The following is a 19,731-nucleotide window of genomic DNA, read 5'->3' as shown; positions in this document are numbered from 1 at the left end:
TTGGTCATTCAGCAGCCCCCATTTCCACCCGTTTTTAATCCTTGTGGGAAGATGCAGGCATACAGTCAGTGCTCAGGACATACACAGTGGATATTTAGGTATGAAGGCAACCTTCTCAGAGCCTCAGCAGCAGCTTAACAGAGAAGAGCAGAGAAGAGCTGAAGCTGAAATATGCCAATTGCTGATCTCTGGTCCATCCTTACCCCTACTCCCAACCCCCCCACCCCACCTCTACCACCACCACCCCCGCCCCCCGCCGCAAGGTCCTGGACTGAAAACCCTGGCTTCACATTCCTCTACTGTCTACCTTTGGAGCCTCCATGTCAGCCTGTCTGTATCCTGTGTCCATCTCTCCCACCATGTGGGAACCTGGCTCTTCTGTATTTAATTCTCAGATCTCCCCAAGTTCTCATCACCATAAGAAAAACAATACCCTTGCTCCAAAAGCCCCTGGTGACATTTTTGGATGCAGCAAGAAGCTGCTCAGATTGCACAGTGAACCTCAGGCAGTGTTCTTGCTGAGAAACCCCCGCCCCGCAGTGCCATGCACTGCAATCAAGGCTTTAGCCTTCCTTCCTTTTGCTGCTTATCAGGGCAAGCAGAGGGGATGCCTGGGTTCCCTTTGTCCACCTCCCTCTGCAAGTTTTCATTGGTATTATCTGTTATCTAGCCCATCCCAGACATGATCTGAACTGGTGTAACCTCAGCTCTCAGCCCTTGCTAGGAAAAGCTCTTGGCACAGTCGCAAGCCAGATTCTGCTGGCCTCCCTCGCTCCCCATCTGTGTTGCCATCCTTCTGTGACTTCCGCATGGGCACCAGCTCCGGGAGGGGCAGCTGAGCCCGGGGGCTGCTTTGAAAGGAAGGCAGAGTGGGCTGGGGGCCGACAAGCAGCCTGTCTAAAAGTACCTGCTGTGGGTGTGCGCCTGAGCAGCATGTGGCTGAAATGTACATTTCTGTGGGCTGCCCTGGGGGGGAGGGGGCAGGGGAGAAACAACTCCTTTCCCCACTGATCTCTTGTGAGGCAGATCTGGTCCTCCCTGCTAGCCAAAAATGTTTGTGTCAGCTATGGAGGGAGGCCAAGGGGAAAACTAGTCCCCAAGTTGCCCCTTCTCACAGTGGAGATGGGGTAAGGATTCTGACTGTACCTGTCTCCCTCCAAGACTAGAGGATTCATGACAGAAAATATTTTGCAAATTAAGAGCAGCTCAGCTCTCCATAAATGCAAGTCACTGCCTTTGTCACTGTGATCATTTAGTTCTCTCTCGGTGCTGTCCCATACCATATATCCCACGCCTCTGTTCCTCCCACTCAAGGCTGAGAGGCCTCGGGGAGAGCTGTCCCATCTGCTTCTACCCCCTCTGCCCAGACAGCAAGATCAAGTGAAATGAAAGGACACTGGAACACAAGTCAGAGACCTCTGAGCACATGCTCAGCCCCAGGGGACACCACTTGTGTCACCACTACCAGGCTCTGAAGTCAGCCTGACAAACCCAGGCTTTATCACATGCTCTCGCTGTGGACAAGTGCCCTAACCTCCCTGCACTCAGCTTCCTAACTATCAGTGGGTAGTGAACGTACTTGTTCTCCAAGCACTGGAGCAAGCATGGACTGAGGTGGTCTGGATTTCTCACCCAATACAGTGCCTGCGGCAGAGGAGATGCTCAGAACACATTATCCTGCACACCATAGCAAGTTCATCCTGGGCTGTCACTTGGTGGGATAGGTCCAGTTCCCCATCTTTAGCAGTGCAGGCTGAGGCCACCTCTGACTTCCCCCTGCTCACACTTCCACTGACCCTCTGGTTCACAGCTGAGCTGTTCATGGAGCAGAAACACCTCAAGGAAGCAGGTTTTTGCATCCAGGAGGCGGCAGGCCTCTTCCCCACCTCTCATTCAGTGCTCTACATGCGGGGTCGGCTGGCTGAGGTGAAGGGCAGCTTGGAAGAGGCCAAGCAGCTATACAAGGAAGCGCTCACAGTGAACCCTGAAGGAGTACGCATCATGCACAGCCTGGTGAGTCAGCCCTCCCACCCTAATCCCTTATAGCCCCCCTAACACATGCCAGCACCTTGCCACCTTGGTTCCCTGTATTGGGAGAGGCGACTTCCTCTCTGCTCTCTGGAGAGGCAGCTGTCTGCGTTGTAGGTACAGGTTGTTCCCCTCTCGTTAAGAAATACATTGACAGAAATGTAGAAAGATTGGTTGGTATTTTGGGTGACTTCTTTTTGCCATAATGTTCTGTAAAGTGTTCTAGCCCCACAGAGATTTCATTGTTACTCCTTGCTTCCTTGCTCTGGAAGCTATTCCAGACTCTAGGCAATTCCTTTGGGGTGTTCTCAGACTCCCCCCTATTAGAGCTGTCTCCATTTCAGAGGAGCTCTCTCTCCTTGATGAGAATGTTTTAGGGTGGGTCAAGTCAGACCTGATATAAGCACATTTTGAGACTGGCATAAGTATCCAGCAGCCCCTAGTCTTAGGGCATGAATTCAGACCTTGAGTACTCAAGTCACAGAGACCTCCCTGGAGAAAGGTTTGGAGGTCGGGAAATAGGATGTTAATGATCTCATCCTGGCTTTGTCCCTCTCCACCTGGGTGATGATAGGCAAGTCATCTACCTTCTCTGAACCTTGATTTTACATATGGATCTAGTAGAGATTCTGTGGTCCAGATTATTTTTTGTCTTTGTCAGTCCTGGGGCTTGAACTCAGGGCCTAGGCACTGTCCCTGAGCTCTTTTGCTCAAGGCTAGCATGTACTTATATGAGCCACAGAACCATTTCTGGTTTTTGAGTGGGTAATGGGAGATAAGACTCTCATAGGGACTTTTCTGCCTAGGCTGGCTTTGAACCTGATCCTCAGATCTCAGCTTCCTAAGTAGCTAGGATTATAGGCATCCAGCATTTTATTATTATTGTTGTTGTTGTTGTTGTTTTAACCGTATCATATAGTACAGTAGACCCCTAGAGATAACCTTTTCCTTCTGCCTCTTAGCTACCTCCAGAGAGCAGTAGCAGGACAAATGCCTTGTATTTGCCAAGCAGGTATTCTACCACTAGTGATTTTTGGAAGATGATTTAGGAACCCATGTTGGGTTCCCCTGCCTTGGTCTAGATTCTGCCTCAGATGCCTCCCTTTGATGAGTCCCAGCCATTAGGGTATCACTGAAAAAAAAATTTTTTTCTTTCTTGCCAGTCCTGGCACTTGAACTTAGGGCCTGGGCACTGTCCCTAAGCTTCTTTTGCTCAAGGCTAGCACTCTACTACTTGAGCCACTACTCCACTTCTGTTTTTGTTTGTTTGTTTGTTTATGTGGTACTGAGGAATTGAACCCAGGGCTTTCATGCATGCTAGGCAAGCGCTCTACCCCTAGGCCACATTCCCAGCCCAGGTATCACTGAAATCTATCACATGGAGAACACAGAAGAATCAGGAGAATGCTCCAGATGGCTGAATGGCCCCAGTGCAGGAGGGGTCTGATGTGTGCTGAGTTGGATTTCAAGTTATAACTCTTAGAAGAGCTCAGGGATATAATCACTAATACTAGTAAGGATGTTGCCAAGAAAATGGAAACCTGATTTGGGGAAGGGACTGAACCAAATTGTCTTTGTAAGGTCTTTTCCAACCCCAAGAATCTTTGAAAATAGAATAAAACAGATTCCCAGAATAAAACAGATTTCCTACTGCCTGGTTTCTGCTGGCTTAGGCCTGTGTGAATATTTAGCCCAGTTGAAGAAAACCCATTCCCATTCCCATCATAACCCACTCCCTTCCAGTGACTCTTTGTTGTCCTGGATGGATTCAGCAAATGTTCTTTCTCTGGCAATTCAAACATTAGCATCTCTGATAAATGCCTTGCCAGAGATCTCATCCAGAAACTGATTATAGAAGCAGGAGGGAGGATGTGGACTGGCATTAGGCCTGGAGCCAGGCAGAGATGTCTGCCTTCCACTGCGTTCAAGGATATGAGCCTGCCGTCTGAGCCCCTAAAACCTGGAAAAATCCAATAACAAGTACAATTTTGAAGTAAAAGTGTACCATTTTTCATTTATGCTTATTACTGTTTGTAGCTATTTTCTTGAAATGGAAGCAGTTTCCAACAGTGTGTTTCCATGGTAACTGAATAGCTGTCCAGAGTGGCTCCTGCAGATGTTACTGAAATGGTCCCTTTTCTCTTCCTGGGGTGCCTTGCTGATTTGATGAAATTGGAACAAGGCATTGCCAGGCCTGCCCACTTTTTAAAGTTACCAGCAACCAGAGGGGCAGTCAGCTTCTGTGTGGGCAGCCCACTCCCTTTCTACTCGGTTTGTTCCTGCCAGCATCCCACACATACGCATAAAGAATAACAAATTGCAGTCCTAGGGAAGATTTACTAAACATATTTTCCCAAAGATATGTGAACATTTTGGCATGTTCATCTCAAGTGTTCCCCAGTCTGTGTGTCTTCCCTTAACTGACCTGGGATCTAATCCTGACTCTGGCCTTGATTTACTTGGGTGACTGATTTATGTGGGTAACTTGTAGGCTCCTTTTGAAAATAGATAATAATCTTCAGTACTCCCAGGCCATTGTATTGTTTTAATCAAATGAGATATGCGTGTGGAAGTCTGCAATAAGAAGAAAGCAAGAGACAACACACACAATTGTTTTCCAGTCCCTCTCCACTGACAGACATTACTAATCAATCACAGCACTGGGAATAAAAAGATACAATCTTAAGACTTCTTTTAAACATGATCAAGACATCAACTAGTCAGAGAGCTTGGTATATATACAAAAATATTCTGCGGTTTTTTTGTTGCTGTTGTTGAAAATAGAGAATGAGAGACACATCAGTTGTCTCAGTCTGGGGCTTAGTGCATCCTTAGAGAATTATTCAGAGAAAAGAAAATAAGGGGAACCTGTCCCCACTGTGGAGTCCTTGCTAAGACAGGTTCCTAGGGAGGACATTAACCCCACCATTAGCATTATGAGCACATGGCCTCTGATAGGCACAAGGAGAAAGAAAATTGCCCCTTCCTTGGGATCTCAGCTACCATTATGCTGGGCTGGAAGAATAACCCCAAGTCCTGGGTGATCCTCTCTGGGGTCTGGGAAGAAGGTGGAGATATTCCTAGTATGCTTTCCTGGTGCTAGATTTGGCTCTATAGCCTGTAGGGTGGAACTGGAGGCTGAAGAAAACCTACTGCCGGCGGAAGGCTTGGCTTTAAGGAGCTAGGCTTCAGATACTTATGAAAGAAACTTTGACCTAGGAACAGGTTCTCTGCTACCTTGTGCTGCTTCCCTGACTGCCCTGGATGCAATGAGAGAGATTTCTTTGGTTCTAGTTCCATTCTAGGTATGGCTTAGGCTTTTCCACTAAATCAGACAGGAAAAAGACTCCCCTCTTTAGCAGTTCTGTTCTGGGAAGAGTTTTCAGTATGCCCACAGAAGCTTCTAGAAGAGATGGTCCATCAAGCCTTATTCCAGGGCAGGCTGCTGCCTACACCAGTCACAGTGCTTGGAGATCTTCAGAAGATCAACAAGCACAAAAAGAGCATGTTTTCTGCACAGAAGTCAAATCCCAGGAGCAGGTCCTGAAAGTGCCTTTTCACCTTGGCCCTTCATCCAAGCAGCTCCCACCCCCCCTTAGCTGTGGTGTCTAGGGCTTAGCATACTTGCAGAAGAATCTAGTTAAGGAGGAGAGGATCCTTGAGCTGGGTGCCAGTGTAAGTTTACAACTGCAATTGTAGCTACTCAGGAAGCTGAGATTTGAGGATCACAGTTTGAAGCCAGCCTAGGTAGGAAAGTCCGTGAGACTCTCATCTCCAATAAACTACTCAGAAAAAAAAGCCAGAAGTGGTGCTGTGGCTCAAGTGGAAGAGTGCTAGCCTAGAGCAAAAGAAGTTCAGGGTCAGCACCTAGGCCCTGAGTTCAAGACCCAGGATTGACCAAAAACAAAAAGGAGAGGATCTTGGGTCTTTCTCAAAATGATCAGAATTTCCCCTGGTTGAGATGCTCCTCTTCAGAGAGCATCCAAAGACTCCTCAGGAGAAGGGGTGACATTGTCCAAAAAGAAATGGACTGTTGCTGGGTGCCAGTGGCTCATGCCTGAGATCCTAGCTACTCAGAAGGCTGAGATCTGAGGATCACAGTTCAAAGCCAGCCCAGGCAGGCAAGTCCCTGAGACTATTATCTTCAACAAACCACCAGAAAACTAGAAGGGATGCTGTGGCTTAAGTGGTAGAGCACTAGCCTTGAGCTGGAGAGCTCAAGGACAGCGCCCAAGCCCAGAGTTCAAGCCCTACAACCGACAAAAAAAGAAAGGAAGGGGAGAGAGAGAGAGAGAGAGAGAGAGGAGAAAGGAAAAGGAAGGAAAGAAGGGAGGAAAGAGATACTGTTTACCTGGCTTAAGTAATTGTAACTCCTTTATAACAATTTTTTTTAAAAAAGGAGGAAAATGTATGAGCTCCCAAAACAATAAGACCAAAAGGATCCTCCAGGAAGTCCTACCTCCCACTTTCCTTTAGCTCCTTCTACAGGAAAGAGATGCTAGGCAAGCCAGAGAACTGAGACAAAGTGACCCATGGCCTGGCAGCACTGAGAGCCTCCCAGGAGGCTGTTCTATTACTGTCATTTGAACACAGTGCAAAGATCACAGTAGGTTATTCGCCAGGCTAAGCTTCGAGCACTCCATGAAATAATGTGCTTGACTCAGTTTCCTACAGTAGGGAAGGAAAAAATAATTTTCCTCCTGCCATTCTGAATTTTTGGCCAGGTCTCCATAACAGGTCCAGTGCAGAAAACCAAAGCAGTCAGCGTAGTGACGTGTGTAGCTCATGTGCACATGGGAAATGAGTCCATCTCAGCAGTGGCTCAGAGCTCCCTCTTAACATCCGTAACAGAATAGCACAATTTTAGAAAGTAACAAAATGAAGGAAATTGAGTCTGTAGGGGCCTCAAATTGTGAGATGTCTAGCAAGTGGACACCAATGGTGGACAGGAGCTGGTTAGTGGTTTGCTATGTAGATGTCTGCAGAGCCTTCTTTGGCTCATAATATGGGCTGCAATTGTCTCCTGTGAGCAACCTTTGTCCTCCCTGATTCACAGGGAGAAGGAAGACTTCGTACATTTATTTGCTTTTAGGCAAAAAGAGGGGGGACAGAAGGCTTTTTTGGGGGGGGTTCAGTCATGGGGCCTGAACTCTGGGCCTGGGCGCTGTCCCTCAGCTCTTCAGCTCAAGGCTAGCACTCTACCACTTGAGCCACAGCACCACTTCCAGCTTTTTATATTTTGCTTATGTGGTGCTGAGGAATCGAACCCAGGGCCTCATGCATGCAAGGCAAGCACTCTACCACTGAGCTACCTTCCCAGCTCCCAGAAGGCTTTTCTTGTGTCTGCTTTTCAGTGGCCTTCAAGTCAAAATAACCCTCATACCAGAGGCAAAGTTTAGGATGTCAATCTCTGTGACCACTCAGCTCTACTAAAGAAGGCCCTATTTTTGGTCATAAACAGACCCATCCTTGCCCTTGCTATAGAGGAGTATAGACGTTTCTCTGTGTTCTGTGTGCATGAGAGACAGCGGCCATTGAGTTAGTGGTCATGGGTGTTTGAGGCATTTGGAGGGGGTGGACACCTGCCCTGGGAAAGTCCCCAGAGGGCTAGAGAGTTATGTGTTTGGGAGACTGGACCGCAGGCTTTCCTCTGGCCCCCATCACAGTCAGGGGCACTCTGCAATTCTTGACCTTGGCAGTGTAATTCCCAAGGATGCAGTTTGTGAACCGGTGCCGCGTGGCCATCCTCTTTCCTCTCCACCTGTCCCCAAAAAGCAAGGTGCCAACTTCGCACCCATCTTTCAATTGGCTGATGAAAGCGTGCAACTTTCCATCATTGTTGGCATACGGTGGTCCTTGTTCTTTAGGTGGGCTTGGGGGACCAGAACATAGCTGTGGCCCCAAGCCTCTTGTCACCCTCTCCTGCCTGTCAGTCACTGAAGACTGGGGCTCTCATGCTCCAGACATTCAGCAGGATAGCCCTGGTCCCAGAGGCAAAAGATATTAACTCTAGTTACAGATCCTTGTCCAGTACTCTCCACCTGATGTCCCCAATCCTGGGGGATGGTGACAAAGCCAAGAAACAACCCTGTCCATCCTTAGGTTATGGGAGTGCCGTAGGTAAAGGAGAGAGCAGCCTGCTTCCTAGGGATTTGGGTTGAGAGAAGAGGGGAGTTGCTGGCCTTGTCCTGCATTGTTGGCGAATCCAGAGCCATAGTGACAGGCTCTGGCAAGGCCTTATTTGCTGGCCCTGTGCTCTGGCCTATGTTGTGCCAGGCTGGCTCACCATCTGTTTGTTGACTTTAAGGAGGAACGGTATCCTGAGCAGCTGAGAAGCAGAGTTCAGTGCTCAGCATTTTGGAGGTCCCCGATGCTGCAGTGGGTGGCAGTGGACAGAGCAGCAGTCTCCGGTCCCTGAGCCCATATGCCTCACCTGCATATACCATGCATTTCCAGGGTCCAAGATGTGCCACCTGTACGGGCTCCTCCATTTCGTGTCCTGTGACAGGTGGCCTGAGGGAGTGGGAGAAGCTGGAAGTCTTCCAGGGAGGGGGGTCAAGGGAGCTGGGCAGCAGGAGGGAAGATTGGAGGCTCCATCTGCCCCTGTAGCTCCGCTAGGTGGAATACTGCTTCTGTGTGGCAAGCAAGCTGATAAGAATGTCTGGGCCCTCTGACTTCCTGGCAAGGTTGTTGTGTTGTGATGGCTTTCTTCACCCCTCATCAGTACTGCCTGAGTGTGTTCCTTGTGTCGTACGGAAGTGGGAGGTGGGGCGTTCTGCAGGTTCCCAGGAGGGGGGAGGTTACAAGATATACCCCCCAACATCAGCCTTGCTGGGGTTTCAGAGGCCCCTCTCTTACCTCCCTTACCCTTGGACAGGCACTGGTTCAGATCACAGTGACAGTTGAGCACTTAATTTAGCTTCAGAATCTTAAGAGTTGGAAAGACTCTGTCTTGCTGTGTCTAGCGGTATAGTGCTAAACCCCTTGTTCAGTGGTCTACTCCTCCAGATTGCCCTCCTGTTCCCTTTTGGCTCAGCTTCCTGCTCAGAGAGGGCAGCTCCTACAACTGGGCCCCCTTCGAATTCCCCACTGCAAGGGCTCACCTCTAGAACCAGGACCACAAGGCCCAGCTACAACCTTCTGCCCTCACCCTGAGGGCTGGCTATTCCCCTAGATGGGCAGAGCTTCCAGCCAGCCAAGAACCTGACTAGTCCAGAGTGATGAGTCAAGGCCAGCCCTCTCCAGACCTGGCAAAGGAGTCCACTTCCTGGTGGTCCACAGACTTCAGAGTCCCTAGATGTGAGCACCTGTTAGTCAAGCAATGCTTTGGCCTCTCAGCCCAACTCTGCTCTTTTGAAGGTAGACATCTCTAGTCTGGCCAAAGGGGCCAACTTTGGTCTCAAACATCTGGTTTCTCAAGGATGTAGGAAGAGCTAGGGACAGGTATGGTGTCGGCACCACTGGGCACAGCTACCTGCTCTGCTGGAAGACCCTAGCTAAGCTGGGCTCCCAGTGAGTGGCAAGCTTAAGGAAGAGCCTCTTTGAAAGCCCCAGGAAGCCCTGGGGTCAACATGTTAGCCAGTTGTCTGGTGGGTCTGGAAGGATTTGTGCCTCCTCTCCCAACAGAGAAGTAGGGCCTGCCTGTGTGTCGTCCCTTACAGCAGCCCTGCTCCAGGAAGGATGTGGGATGTGAAGGGCCAGTCCCCAGTCTGGTTGGACAGGTTGAGACTGACACACCTTAGAGAGCCTGGAGCAGCTCTGGACGGGCACTGCTCCAGGATGAGTGGAGGAGGATCTTCCTGTGTTCCTAAACAGGGACTCCAGGGACCAGAAGGCTCCAGTGGCCTCCAGCTGATTCCTTACAGAATCCCAGGAATGCGCCTTGAGCTCAGAAAGAAAATTCCCAAAATAACTTCTATAAATACTTGAGGGCAGGGGCGGGGAACATTCAGCTTTGGCCCACAGCTGGCTTACGGCTAGCGCTGCTTCCCAGGGCAGAACTTCCAAAAGATGCTCCTGCCATCATGTCCTGCCTGGGGGACATTGTAAGGTGCTGAGTTGGTGGGGTGCGATCGCAGTAGCAAGTGTCAAAAAAAGAGATAGCAGGCCCCTTCCTCCCCACCTACCCTAGAGCCATCACCACACTCTGTCCCTCATGAAGAACCTTGCTCCTGACAGGGAGTCCCCATACAGACTGGAGGACCAGGCCTCAGTGGGCCTTGGGTCTCTCACTGTCCACCTCGCTGCTCCTAAGAAGCAGGACTTGCTAAGTACGCTCCTTGGAGAACATCCCAGGTAGGCAGCTCTAGGTCAGGAAGCAATGGCCATGTCCAGGACCTTCCCACGAAACAATGAACTGCTGCGCTGTGGAGAACAGAAACGCAGGCGGGAGTCAGGAGCCCGATTCTTCTCAGCCTGAGGCACAGGGCAAAGATGGGACACTATAGCCTTACAGTAGCCAAGTAAAACTCTAGGTAGTTGTATGGGTAAAGGGCTGTCATCTAGACAGATGAATGGGGCCAAGTGCCCCTCCCCTGAGATCCAGGAAGGGAGCCAAGAGTAGAAGATGAAAGTTCTGAGTACTTCCCTCCTAGCCTGATCCCTCCCCTAAAACTGTATTGGAGGCTGGGATCAGCCTAGGTTCAGTGCTCAGTGGCAATCGACAGTTTACACACAGCTATCTGATCCCCGTGGGTAGACAGCCAAAGGGAGGACCTAAACTTGAGAGCCTCTCTGAAGCAGATAAAGGACAGGAAAGATTCAGCGGGGACCTTGAGACACCAGTTCTGCCATATCCCTAAAGACCTGCTGTTCCAGCGGGTGGGGCTCTGGGAGTATAATGCTGGGCTGTGGTACAGTACCAGACTGAGGGCAGAGCAGGTGAGACCTTGCGTCTTGAGAGTTGGGGCCTACCCGGTTGTCAGGCAGCAAACAGCTCCAAGTTGCTACCAAACACGAAGGCTGCTGGTGTCCGGGGCAGGTGGCTGCAGATCCTGTTACAGTCCTGAGCTTCTGGGCCCCAGCCTGACCCTAGCCTGGCCTGGTGTCTCCTTTCAGATTCTAAGGTCAGCACCCTGGAGTTAGAGCCAACAGTACTCCCCATCCCAAAAGACCCTTAGCTTATCCTGAAGACACTGCCATTTACCATCTGTCTACCCCCATGGCCATGGGTACAGGCCTTGTAAGGCCTTGTACAGGCCTTGTACAGGCCTTACAAGGAAAGTCTGTCCCATGCCCAGTTTACAGATAGGGACACCACAGCTCAGAAGTCATCCATTTGCCATGGCCACAGTACTTACCAGGGGCAGAGTTGGCATTTCAGTCCATCTGGCTGCCAAGTCCTGGGCTTTTTCCACTATCTAGGCATGCGCAGGAGTCACTACAAACCTTCCGCGGTGACAGTGACACACACACACACACACACACACACACACACACACACACACACACACACACACACACACACACACACACACACACACAGAGTTCAGCCTGCACATACATCTGGGCCCTTCCCAAACACCCACAAGATCAGGGGCTTTCAGACTTAGTCTCAGCAGTGGAATTCTTCCTTCCAACAAAGTGTCATGTGCACGGAGGCCCCATAAAAGCAGCTGAGTGGAGAGGCCACTCTGGGCCAGCCCTCTCTGGAGGCCCTGCTGGCCCTCCTCTGTCCTCTGTTGCTCCTTTTGGGCAGCCCTCACGGCCTCAAACCTTCCATTTTTGGTGCTTAATTTCAGTGCCTGGCAGCCATCTGCCAGCCTTCATTCCCTCCTCCCTGTGGGCCCTGTTCCACTGTGATGTGCACAGGGTCTGGCTCAGGCCATGTGGGCAGAATAAGCTTGGCCTGGATCCCTGCTGGCCAGGCAGACATTGCCCCTGATCCCAGACAGCCCTGACTCAGCGCTGCTTGCATCTGGCCAGTCAGGCCCCTGCCCAATGCTCCACCCTTCCTTCTCCCTCCCATCCCCCCTTCCCACCCCCTCTCCACAGCTGCTTGTGGTCCTTGGGTGTGGCCATGCCCAAGGTCAAGTGAGGCTGCCATGAGTCCAGTTCCTCTTCTCCTCCACCCCCTGGCCACCGGATCTCCAGCCAGCACCTCTAGAGATAAGCTTTTCCTAGGCTTCCTGAGCGCCATCTTTCTCTCTCGCCTAATTGGTCATGTTCCAAGATCTCGGAGAACTTTATGAAATCAGGCATGCACATCTTTCCTGGTGCATCTCCATAGCAACCGAAGGCCTAGCTCTGGGGATTTAAGAGAGGAGGAAAATGATCCAGCTAAAAATGTACATGGCCATCAGTAGGCGGGCAGCAGAGAGGGGACTCCAGAAGGCAGCTCCCCACCCCCACCCCCATCCTGGCTGCTCCCCTCTCCCCTATCTGCCTGCCCTGGTAGTCACTGTTGGAACTTTACCTCTTAGAAAAAGAGGAGAGCCCTCCCGCTCTGCCATCTTGTTCTGCCTTTGAAGCTGGAACAAAGATTGGTGGGAAAGGTGCAAAGCAGACTTTCTGGGAACTGAGGCCTGCTTCAGTCCCAGCTCCTTCCCCAATATGGGTGGGATGATTGGTACAGAGTCCCTGTTTTACTTCCCAGCCCCCCCCCGCCACGCCCCCCCTCCCCCGTTAATAGTTTCTGTCACTTCTCCTATCTCAAACTTCAGGGTTGTACTTCCTGCCTACTCCTGATCCCAGGGCCTTTCAACCCTGAGCCCATCCGACTTTCTCACCTAGCCACTACCTCTTACCCTGGCCATGTCACTCCCTCCCATGACCCTCATCTGCCAGGCTGGGCTGGGTGCGTGGGGATGCAGTGCTCAGGCCCTAGGATGAGGGGCAGCTCCAAGCTGCAGGCAGCAGGGGCTCTTCACTGGGACCTCACTCCCGCTAGGTCCTCTCCACTGCCCTTCACCTACTGACTCAGTTCCTCAGCACAGCGCTAGAGGGGGATTCTATAATACCATCAAGTGCAGAGGAAGCTGAGGACTAGAGGGCTGTGATTGCCCAGGATCTCCCAGCGAGGATAATTCAAAGCCAAGTCCTGACTTGAAGCCTTGTCCCTTGGGGTTAAGAGGAACAGCTTCTGCAGGAAATAGGAAGGCTGGGCGGAAACAGGTTTGCATGGATATGGGGCATGGGGACTTGTCAGTGCCCAAGCAAGACCCCCCCAGAGTTCTCAGCTGGTGGCCAGCAAACAAGCTTCTCCTGTTTTTCCTCCCCTTTCCCCCTGGTGAGGAGGCCCTCACTAACCCTATCCTGTGCTTGGTTTGCAGGGTTTGATGCTGAGTCAGCTGGGCCACAAGAGCCTAGCCCAGAAGGTTCTTCGAGACGCTGTCGAAAGACAGAGCACCTGCCACGAAGCATGGCAGGGCCTGGGTGAGGTTCTGCAGGCTCAGGGCCAGAACGAGGCTGCCATTGACTGCTTCCTCACAGCACTGGAGCTGGAGTCCAGCAGCCCCGTGCTCCCCTTCTCCATCATCCCCAGAGAGCTCTGAGCTACATGGGTGCAGACAGGGCCTCCCAGCAGGGACAGGGATGGCAGGAACAAGGAGGCAGCAGGGAGCAGGGGTCAGGGAGGGACAGCGGCACGCAAGTGCAGAGCCCCTGGGAATACATCTCTAGCAAACACTTCTGTTAGCTCCGCTCCGCTTCTTCTTACCCCTACCCATCCCTCCCCTCAAGGGCCAGCTGGGCCCTGGTGCTGCTCATCGGGAGCTAGATGGACAAGCTTTACATCCAAGGCAGATCCCGTGTTCCTGGGACCGTGGCGTTGGGGCGGGGCAGAGGCCATGTTTCCTCAGGGCTCTGCCTTCCTTGTCTATGCACCATGGCGCCCAAGCCCAAACCTCCATCGGGACTCCCACATTTCCTAGCTTCGGACAAACTTCAGTTTCCATCCTCTGTACCAGAGATGAGCCCCATGTGCTTCCCCTGCCTTTGTCCTCTGGCTACATCAGGCTTTTCCTGGATTCTGTCCTTGGGGCCTTAGGAGACAGCTTGAATCTTAAGTGACTTTGCAGAGTAGTAAGGACTGGTTGCTCCTGAAACCTGGGCAGGGGGGATCCTCATGGCTGTACTTCAGCATCCCACCCCCCGAAATACTGCTGCCTGGCCGTTCCAGAACCCCACCCACTCCCTGGACCTTGCTTCCCAGTCCCAGGGTAGTCACAGACCAAGATTGCAAGCACCACCCAGAAGACAGACCCTGGGTTCCTCTCAGGCTGAGTCAGCAGATAATGCCCAGCATAGCCCCTTTGTCTCAGGATGTCACTTGGCTTTTACTTTTTTTTCCCCTTTCTGTGTGTCTGGCCAGACACACTGAATCCCAGGCCAAGTAGTACCCACGAGCCTTAAGCCAGCGGCTCTCAGGATGGGCTTTGGCTCCGAGCCAGCCATTTCTACCGGGGCCGAGCCGCTGTGGGCCTTCAGGCCTTTCCCTATGATGCCGGTCCCTGTGTGGAGGTGGTCTCCAGGACTGCTGTCCTTAGAATACCACATCCACAGCTCAGTTTTTATCTTGGCTTTCTTGGGCAGCCTCAGCCTCACTGGCCATTTGGGTCCCCCCACAGGGACTGTGGTTAAAGACCTGAGGAGAGTGAGGCTGCTCCCTCCTTTTGGCCACGCCATGCCCCGTCTGCCGGGGGCGGGGGTGTTAGGGCCTTGGCAAGGCCTCTCCTTGTGGGGTGAGGGCATGCCTCAGCTTCCCATGCCGGTGGGGGCTGATGGAGCCCTGCTCCATGCCACGCTGGCTCCACACTGCATGCCCCCCCAGCTGGCTCCAGATAGCTCGCGCCTCCTGCCAACGGTACCAAACCAAAAGGAACCACAGAAGACATGTGATCCTTTGCCTCTTGGTTGAAGTGTCTCTATCCATGTGTATGGGTATATATAAATATATATATATATATATTTGATAGAGATCTATTTTTTTTCTGTTAGAAAAAGAATAAGCAAGCCTTGGGATGCCCAAAGTGTCTGTGGTCAGATTTTGGTAGGAAAGGCACCCAGTGCATTCTTTGAACATTCCACCACAGAGAGCTGAGCTGAGCTGCCAACAGTGGCTGTGCAGACTGAATAAAAGTGTGTGTCTGAAGCAGTGTGTTCATTCTGCCCACTCACAGCCTCAGCCCCGAGAAGCCACCCTGAGCTGGTTCTGGAGAGATGTAGCATGCTGGAAGCGCAGTGGGAGGAGGGAGGTGTAGGTGGGCTGGGAATAAGGGTCTGGCTCTCAGCTGGGGAACATGCGGCGATCAGAGCTGAGGCGTGGAGGCAGTAAGAAGAAACAAAGGGGTCCAGGCGAGGCTCTTCTGGCCTCTGGTCTGTCTTTTAAGTGGGCCTGAGTCTCCTGCTGAAAGGAAGACCAGATGAAAAGCTGGGATAGGCCCCTATCCTGCATAGTAGGGACTGGCCCTGTCAGCTGTGAGGAAACACCACCAGGATTGAGGATCAGTTCATACCATGTCCAGATGCGTCCCCTCTGCTGAGAAGCCTATAGCAGACTTCTGAACCGAGAGGCCATGCGTTCACACCAGTACACTGTCTTGCAGAAAACATACACCAACGTTTTTTTTTTTTTCTTTTAATGGTATTGGAGTTTGAACTCAGGGTCTTGTGCTTGCTAGGCAGACATTATACTTGAGCCATACCTCCTGTCCCCCAAATTTTTTAAATGATATAAAATCACACGTTTTTTGTTTTGTTTTTGTTTGTGCTGGTTAGACGGCTTGAACTTGGGCCTGAGTGCTATCCCTTAGCTTTTTCACTTACCTCCTCCTTTTCTACCATTTGCCAAACCTTCCTTTCTGGATCTTACCTGGTTCCTTGGAGATAAAAGTTTCATGGATTTTCCTGCACAGGCTGGCTTCAAATTACAATGTTCAGATCTCAGCCTCCTGAGTAGCTAAGATTACAGGCGTGAGTCACCATTGCCTGGCCAGAACCTTTTTTTTTAAATGCAAATTCTGGGGGCTTACCTGCATCCCCAGGGCTTTAGCCCTTGTACTTTGAAGACTAATGTTCTGCAGCTCTTCCTACAAACTCAGGACTGGTCCCCTGGCCCGTGGAGCTGGGTACCCTCAATGCCCTCTCTCCATAGGTCCTGACCAGCCAGGCTTTTCACAGAGCTTTTAGAATTCAGCTTTTTTTTTTTTTTTCTGTCTTCTTTTCTTGTATACAAATGTAGTGACTATTTGTTATCTAGTTATTTGTCACACACATCCTAGCCTTCCAGTTTATGGACCTCAGAGAATTAAAGGCAACAGAGTGGAGAGCATAGTGTCTGGGGGAAAAGAGTGGAAAAGAAGAACCAACACTAGTGGCTCATTCCTGTGCCGGCTCAGGTAGGAAAGTCCACGAGACTCATCTCCAATTAAACCACCAAACAATGAGAAGTGGAGTTGTGGCTTAAGTGACACTGCCTCAATCACCAGTCTTGAGCCAGAGAGCTAAGGTACAGTACCCAGGCCCTGAGTTCAAGCCCTAGTAGTGGCACCCAAAAATAAAAAGGATGGAGGAGATGGGATGGCTCAGCCTTCCTGTTTCTGAGGAAAGTTTTGCCAAGCTGACTTTCTCGCCAGATGTCAGAAAGTCGAGCAGTAGAGCCCTCCAGAGCCCAGGCATTTCCTGTGCTTACACCAGCCCTCAGCAGAGCACAGGTGCCAGCTTAAGTCTGGGAACAAGACTTGGGACTTCCCTATCGTCTACCTTTCCAGATCCCACCCACCACTTTCCAGGACATGGCTTCCACTTGTGTCCACCAGCAGTGTCTTGGTCTGCAGGCACAAGCACCAATGGAATCCCAGCCGCTGCCACCCAAGCTCCCTTTGGGTACCAAAGTGCTCATTGTTGTATTGGCACCCCTACAAGTCTGATGTCATTGCACAAATATTTCTTGGCCATAGCCTCCAGCCCTGGCTGCCAGCTCTTAATGATAACCCAGTCAGAGGCTTCTGATGCTTGAGCACCCGTGGGAGTAGCTCTGTGCTGCCAAGCCAAGGATCCTGGGGGCAGCTCGCGCGGCCCTGCTGGAAAGTTTCCGCTGTCCTTTAAAATTTTCCTCAGGTGCTTTGAATTGTAAAGAACTGAGAACCCACTAAAGGTAACAAAGATAAGGGGACCTGCTGGCTGTGTGACTGAGCAAGTTAACATTTCTCTGCCATCTATAATATAGTAGTCCCCGTTCTGTGGGTTATGATTATGAAGGTTGTTAAGTATAACACCTGGAGTGGCCACAGCAATGCCTGGCACATAGTAAATGCTCAATGAGTGTGAGCAGTTCATTGCTGCTCATCTCTTTTCCCTCCCAGCTGACTGCTTCCTCAAAGATGTTATTCTTGTCAGCATTATCTTGTCTGGTGAGCCACACCCCTGCCTGAAATGAGGCTATGGGGGGAGGGGAATGTTTGGTTTTGAGACAGGATCTCGAGGCTACTACCCTTTGTCCCCAGTTGGCTTCATACACAATTTCTGCACTTCCAAGTAGCTGGAATCACAGGCAATGAACAGCTGATTCTTTAGAGTGTCTGCTTGATCCTACTTATGTGCGTGTGTGTGCGCGCGCGCACACACACGCACACACACACACACACACACACACACACACACACACACACACACACACACACACACACGGCTGACTTACCTGAGTGCTTCCTGCTGTGCAGGAATGCATGGGAGATTCTTCCTCTAAGGTGAGTTAATTCTGGGAAACAGCAATAGCAATTCCTTCCTGCCTCAGGACTTGTGTTAATAAGTGTTTATAAGTCTAGAGAAGAGACGGCTTTTTTGCCTTTTAAATTTAACACAATATGAGTGTTTTATTAGTTAATTATCTTAATTAAAGTTACTCATTGCCAACTCTGGGTTCTCCACCTCTGCTGAGCCCTGCTGCCGTGCACCTTAGCTGCCTAGTGATGCTCGTGGACGGAAAAGGACTTCCATTGTGCAGCCTCCTGACAGGCCCACCCCCTCTCATGCCCTCACAGGCTTCTCTCCAGCAATACCCATGCGCCCACCCCTCAGCCTCCCCCCCTCATTCCCATCCCCTAGTCATGGGGCTTGAACTCAGGGCCTGGGCACTCTCCCTGAGCTTTTCTTCTTAAGGTTAGTGCTCTCCCACTTTGAGCCAGAGCTCCACTTTTGGTTTTCTGGTGATTAATTAGAGATGAGTCTCACAGATTTACCTGCCCAGGCTTTTTTTTTTTTTTTTTAAATCTTTAATTGTACAAAGAAGTTCCCATTCTACAAAACAATATATGAGTACAAAGTGTCTGACAACATTGTCACTCCCAGGCTGTCTTTGAAGCATGATTCTCAGATCTCAGCTTCCTGAGTAGCTAGGATTACAGGTGCGAGCCACCAGCACCAGGCTTAGAAATGATATTTTCATTGACTAGAAATGAGAACTTCAGTCCTTTGCATTTAACAGTGGAGATAAATTATTACTTTTTTTGTTAATATGTACAAACACAAATCTATATAGTATAGGTGATCTAGTATGTATATACACACCATATAGTTTATGCTTAAGCATAAACACAATGAGATTAAATCAGGACAAGAGAAAATGATGCTTTTCAAGAGATACAGTGAATCAACAGGCATGCTGGCTGCTAGTGTAACAGACTGACTTTACAATGAACTTAGTAAGAAGGCAGACACTCTAATTATACACACACATACACATACACACACAGAAGTTCAAAGTACCTGATAGATGGCAGGAGGGGAGGGGGAAGACATAGAATAAGATACACATATACTGAGCTAGGTGCCAGTGGCTCCCACCTTATAATTCTAGCAACTCAGGAGGCTGAAACCCAGAAGATCAAGATTTGAGGACAGTCCAGGCAGACTAGCTCACTGGACTCCATCTCTAGAATAATCAGCCAAAAGCTGAATTGGAGGCATGGCTCAAGTGGTAGAGCACCAGCCTAGTGTAAGGCCCTGGCTTCAATGCATGACAAGAAATGCACTCATTACCTTGCTCGTGTGATTGTAACCCCTCTGTACAGTATTTTCACACATACACCCAAAAAAACCTTATTTAAAAACAAAAAGGAAAAGAGGAGAGTGGGGGGGGGGATAAACCAAGTTGTGTGTGAATATTGCCAAGCTGTATATGCCATACTTGCACAAGATTGGCAGTGCAGCAGGCTTGTTATCACAAGCTAGCTCATCACTAGCCAGTGGGGGGATTTCTGCTCCATCTTATTCTTCAGGGAACACTGTTGTATACAGTCTGTCACTGACCAGAATGTTATTTGGCAGATAACTGTACTCATCAGATTGAATCCATACTGCAGGGAGTGAAAAAAGGGAAACCACCACCTTTGGGGATCCTGTCAAGCCCCACATGACCCTACTTTAATGCTGATGACCCAACAAAGTGTTCATGGGGACCTGATCATAGTAGAACTGGAGAAACCAAGGCCACATAGTGGATAGCCTGGGCACAGAGGCTATCAGTGCTGCTGCAGGGGCAGCCTGGGCCCCATCACTCAGACAAACTCAAGAAAACAAGCAGACTGATTGATCAAACCAGGACACTTTTGAAGGTTAATTCGTAATTATGCTGGGCCTATTCCACAAAAGTGGGCAAGATGGTCACCCAATCGATGTGTTTCTATGGTCAACTGTCCCCTAAGGAACAGACAAAATAGCATTCTAAACAAAAGAACTTACTAAAACTCCCAAGGTGGTTTTATT

General features: G+C 50.3%; 1 protein-coding gene across 1 annotated transcript in view; it reads left to right on the top strand.

Annotated features, from left to right (window-relative positions):
• The window catches only part of Ttc7a (tetratricopeptide repeat domain 7A), a 120,184-nt gene extending 105,066 nt beyond the window's left edge, over positions 1–15,118 (top strand). The window contains exons 19-20 of the mRNA XM_042675400.1: positions 1,811–2,013; positions 13,299–15,118. Coding sequence (XP_042531334.1) covers positions 1,811–2,013; positions 13,299–13,520 — 425 coding nt within the window. The 3' untranslated portion in view covers positions 13,521–15,118. The remainder of the gene's footprint in view (positions 1–1,810; positions 2,014–13,298) is intronic.
• Positions 15,119–19,731: the final 4,613 nt, after the last annotated feature.

The sequence above is a fragment of the Dipodomys spectabilis genome, unplaced genomic scaffold (assembly GCF_019054845.1).
Source record: "Dipodomys spectabilis isolate Male_0828 unplaced genomic scaffold, ASM1905484v1 ptg000026l, whole genome shotgun sequence".
In the NCBI taxonomy this organism is placed as follows: Eukaryota; Metazoa; Chordata; class Mammalia; order Rodentia; family Heteromyidae; genus Dipodomys; species Dipodomys spectabilis.
The sequence above is the reverse complement of the archived record's forward strand: the minus strand, read 5'-3'. Positions and strand labels throughout refer to the sequence as shown.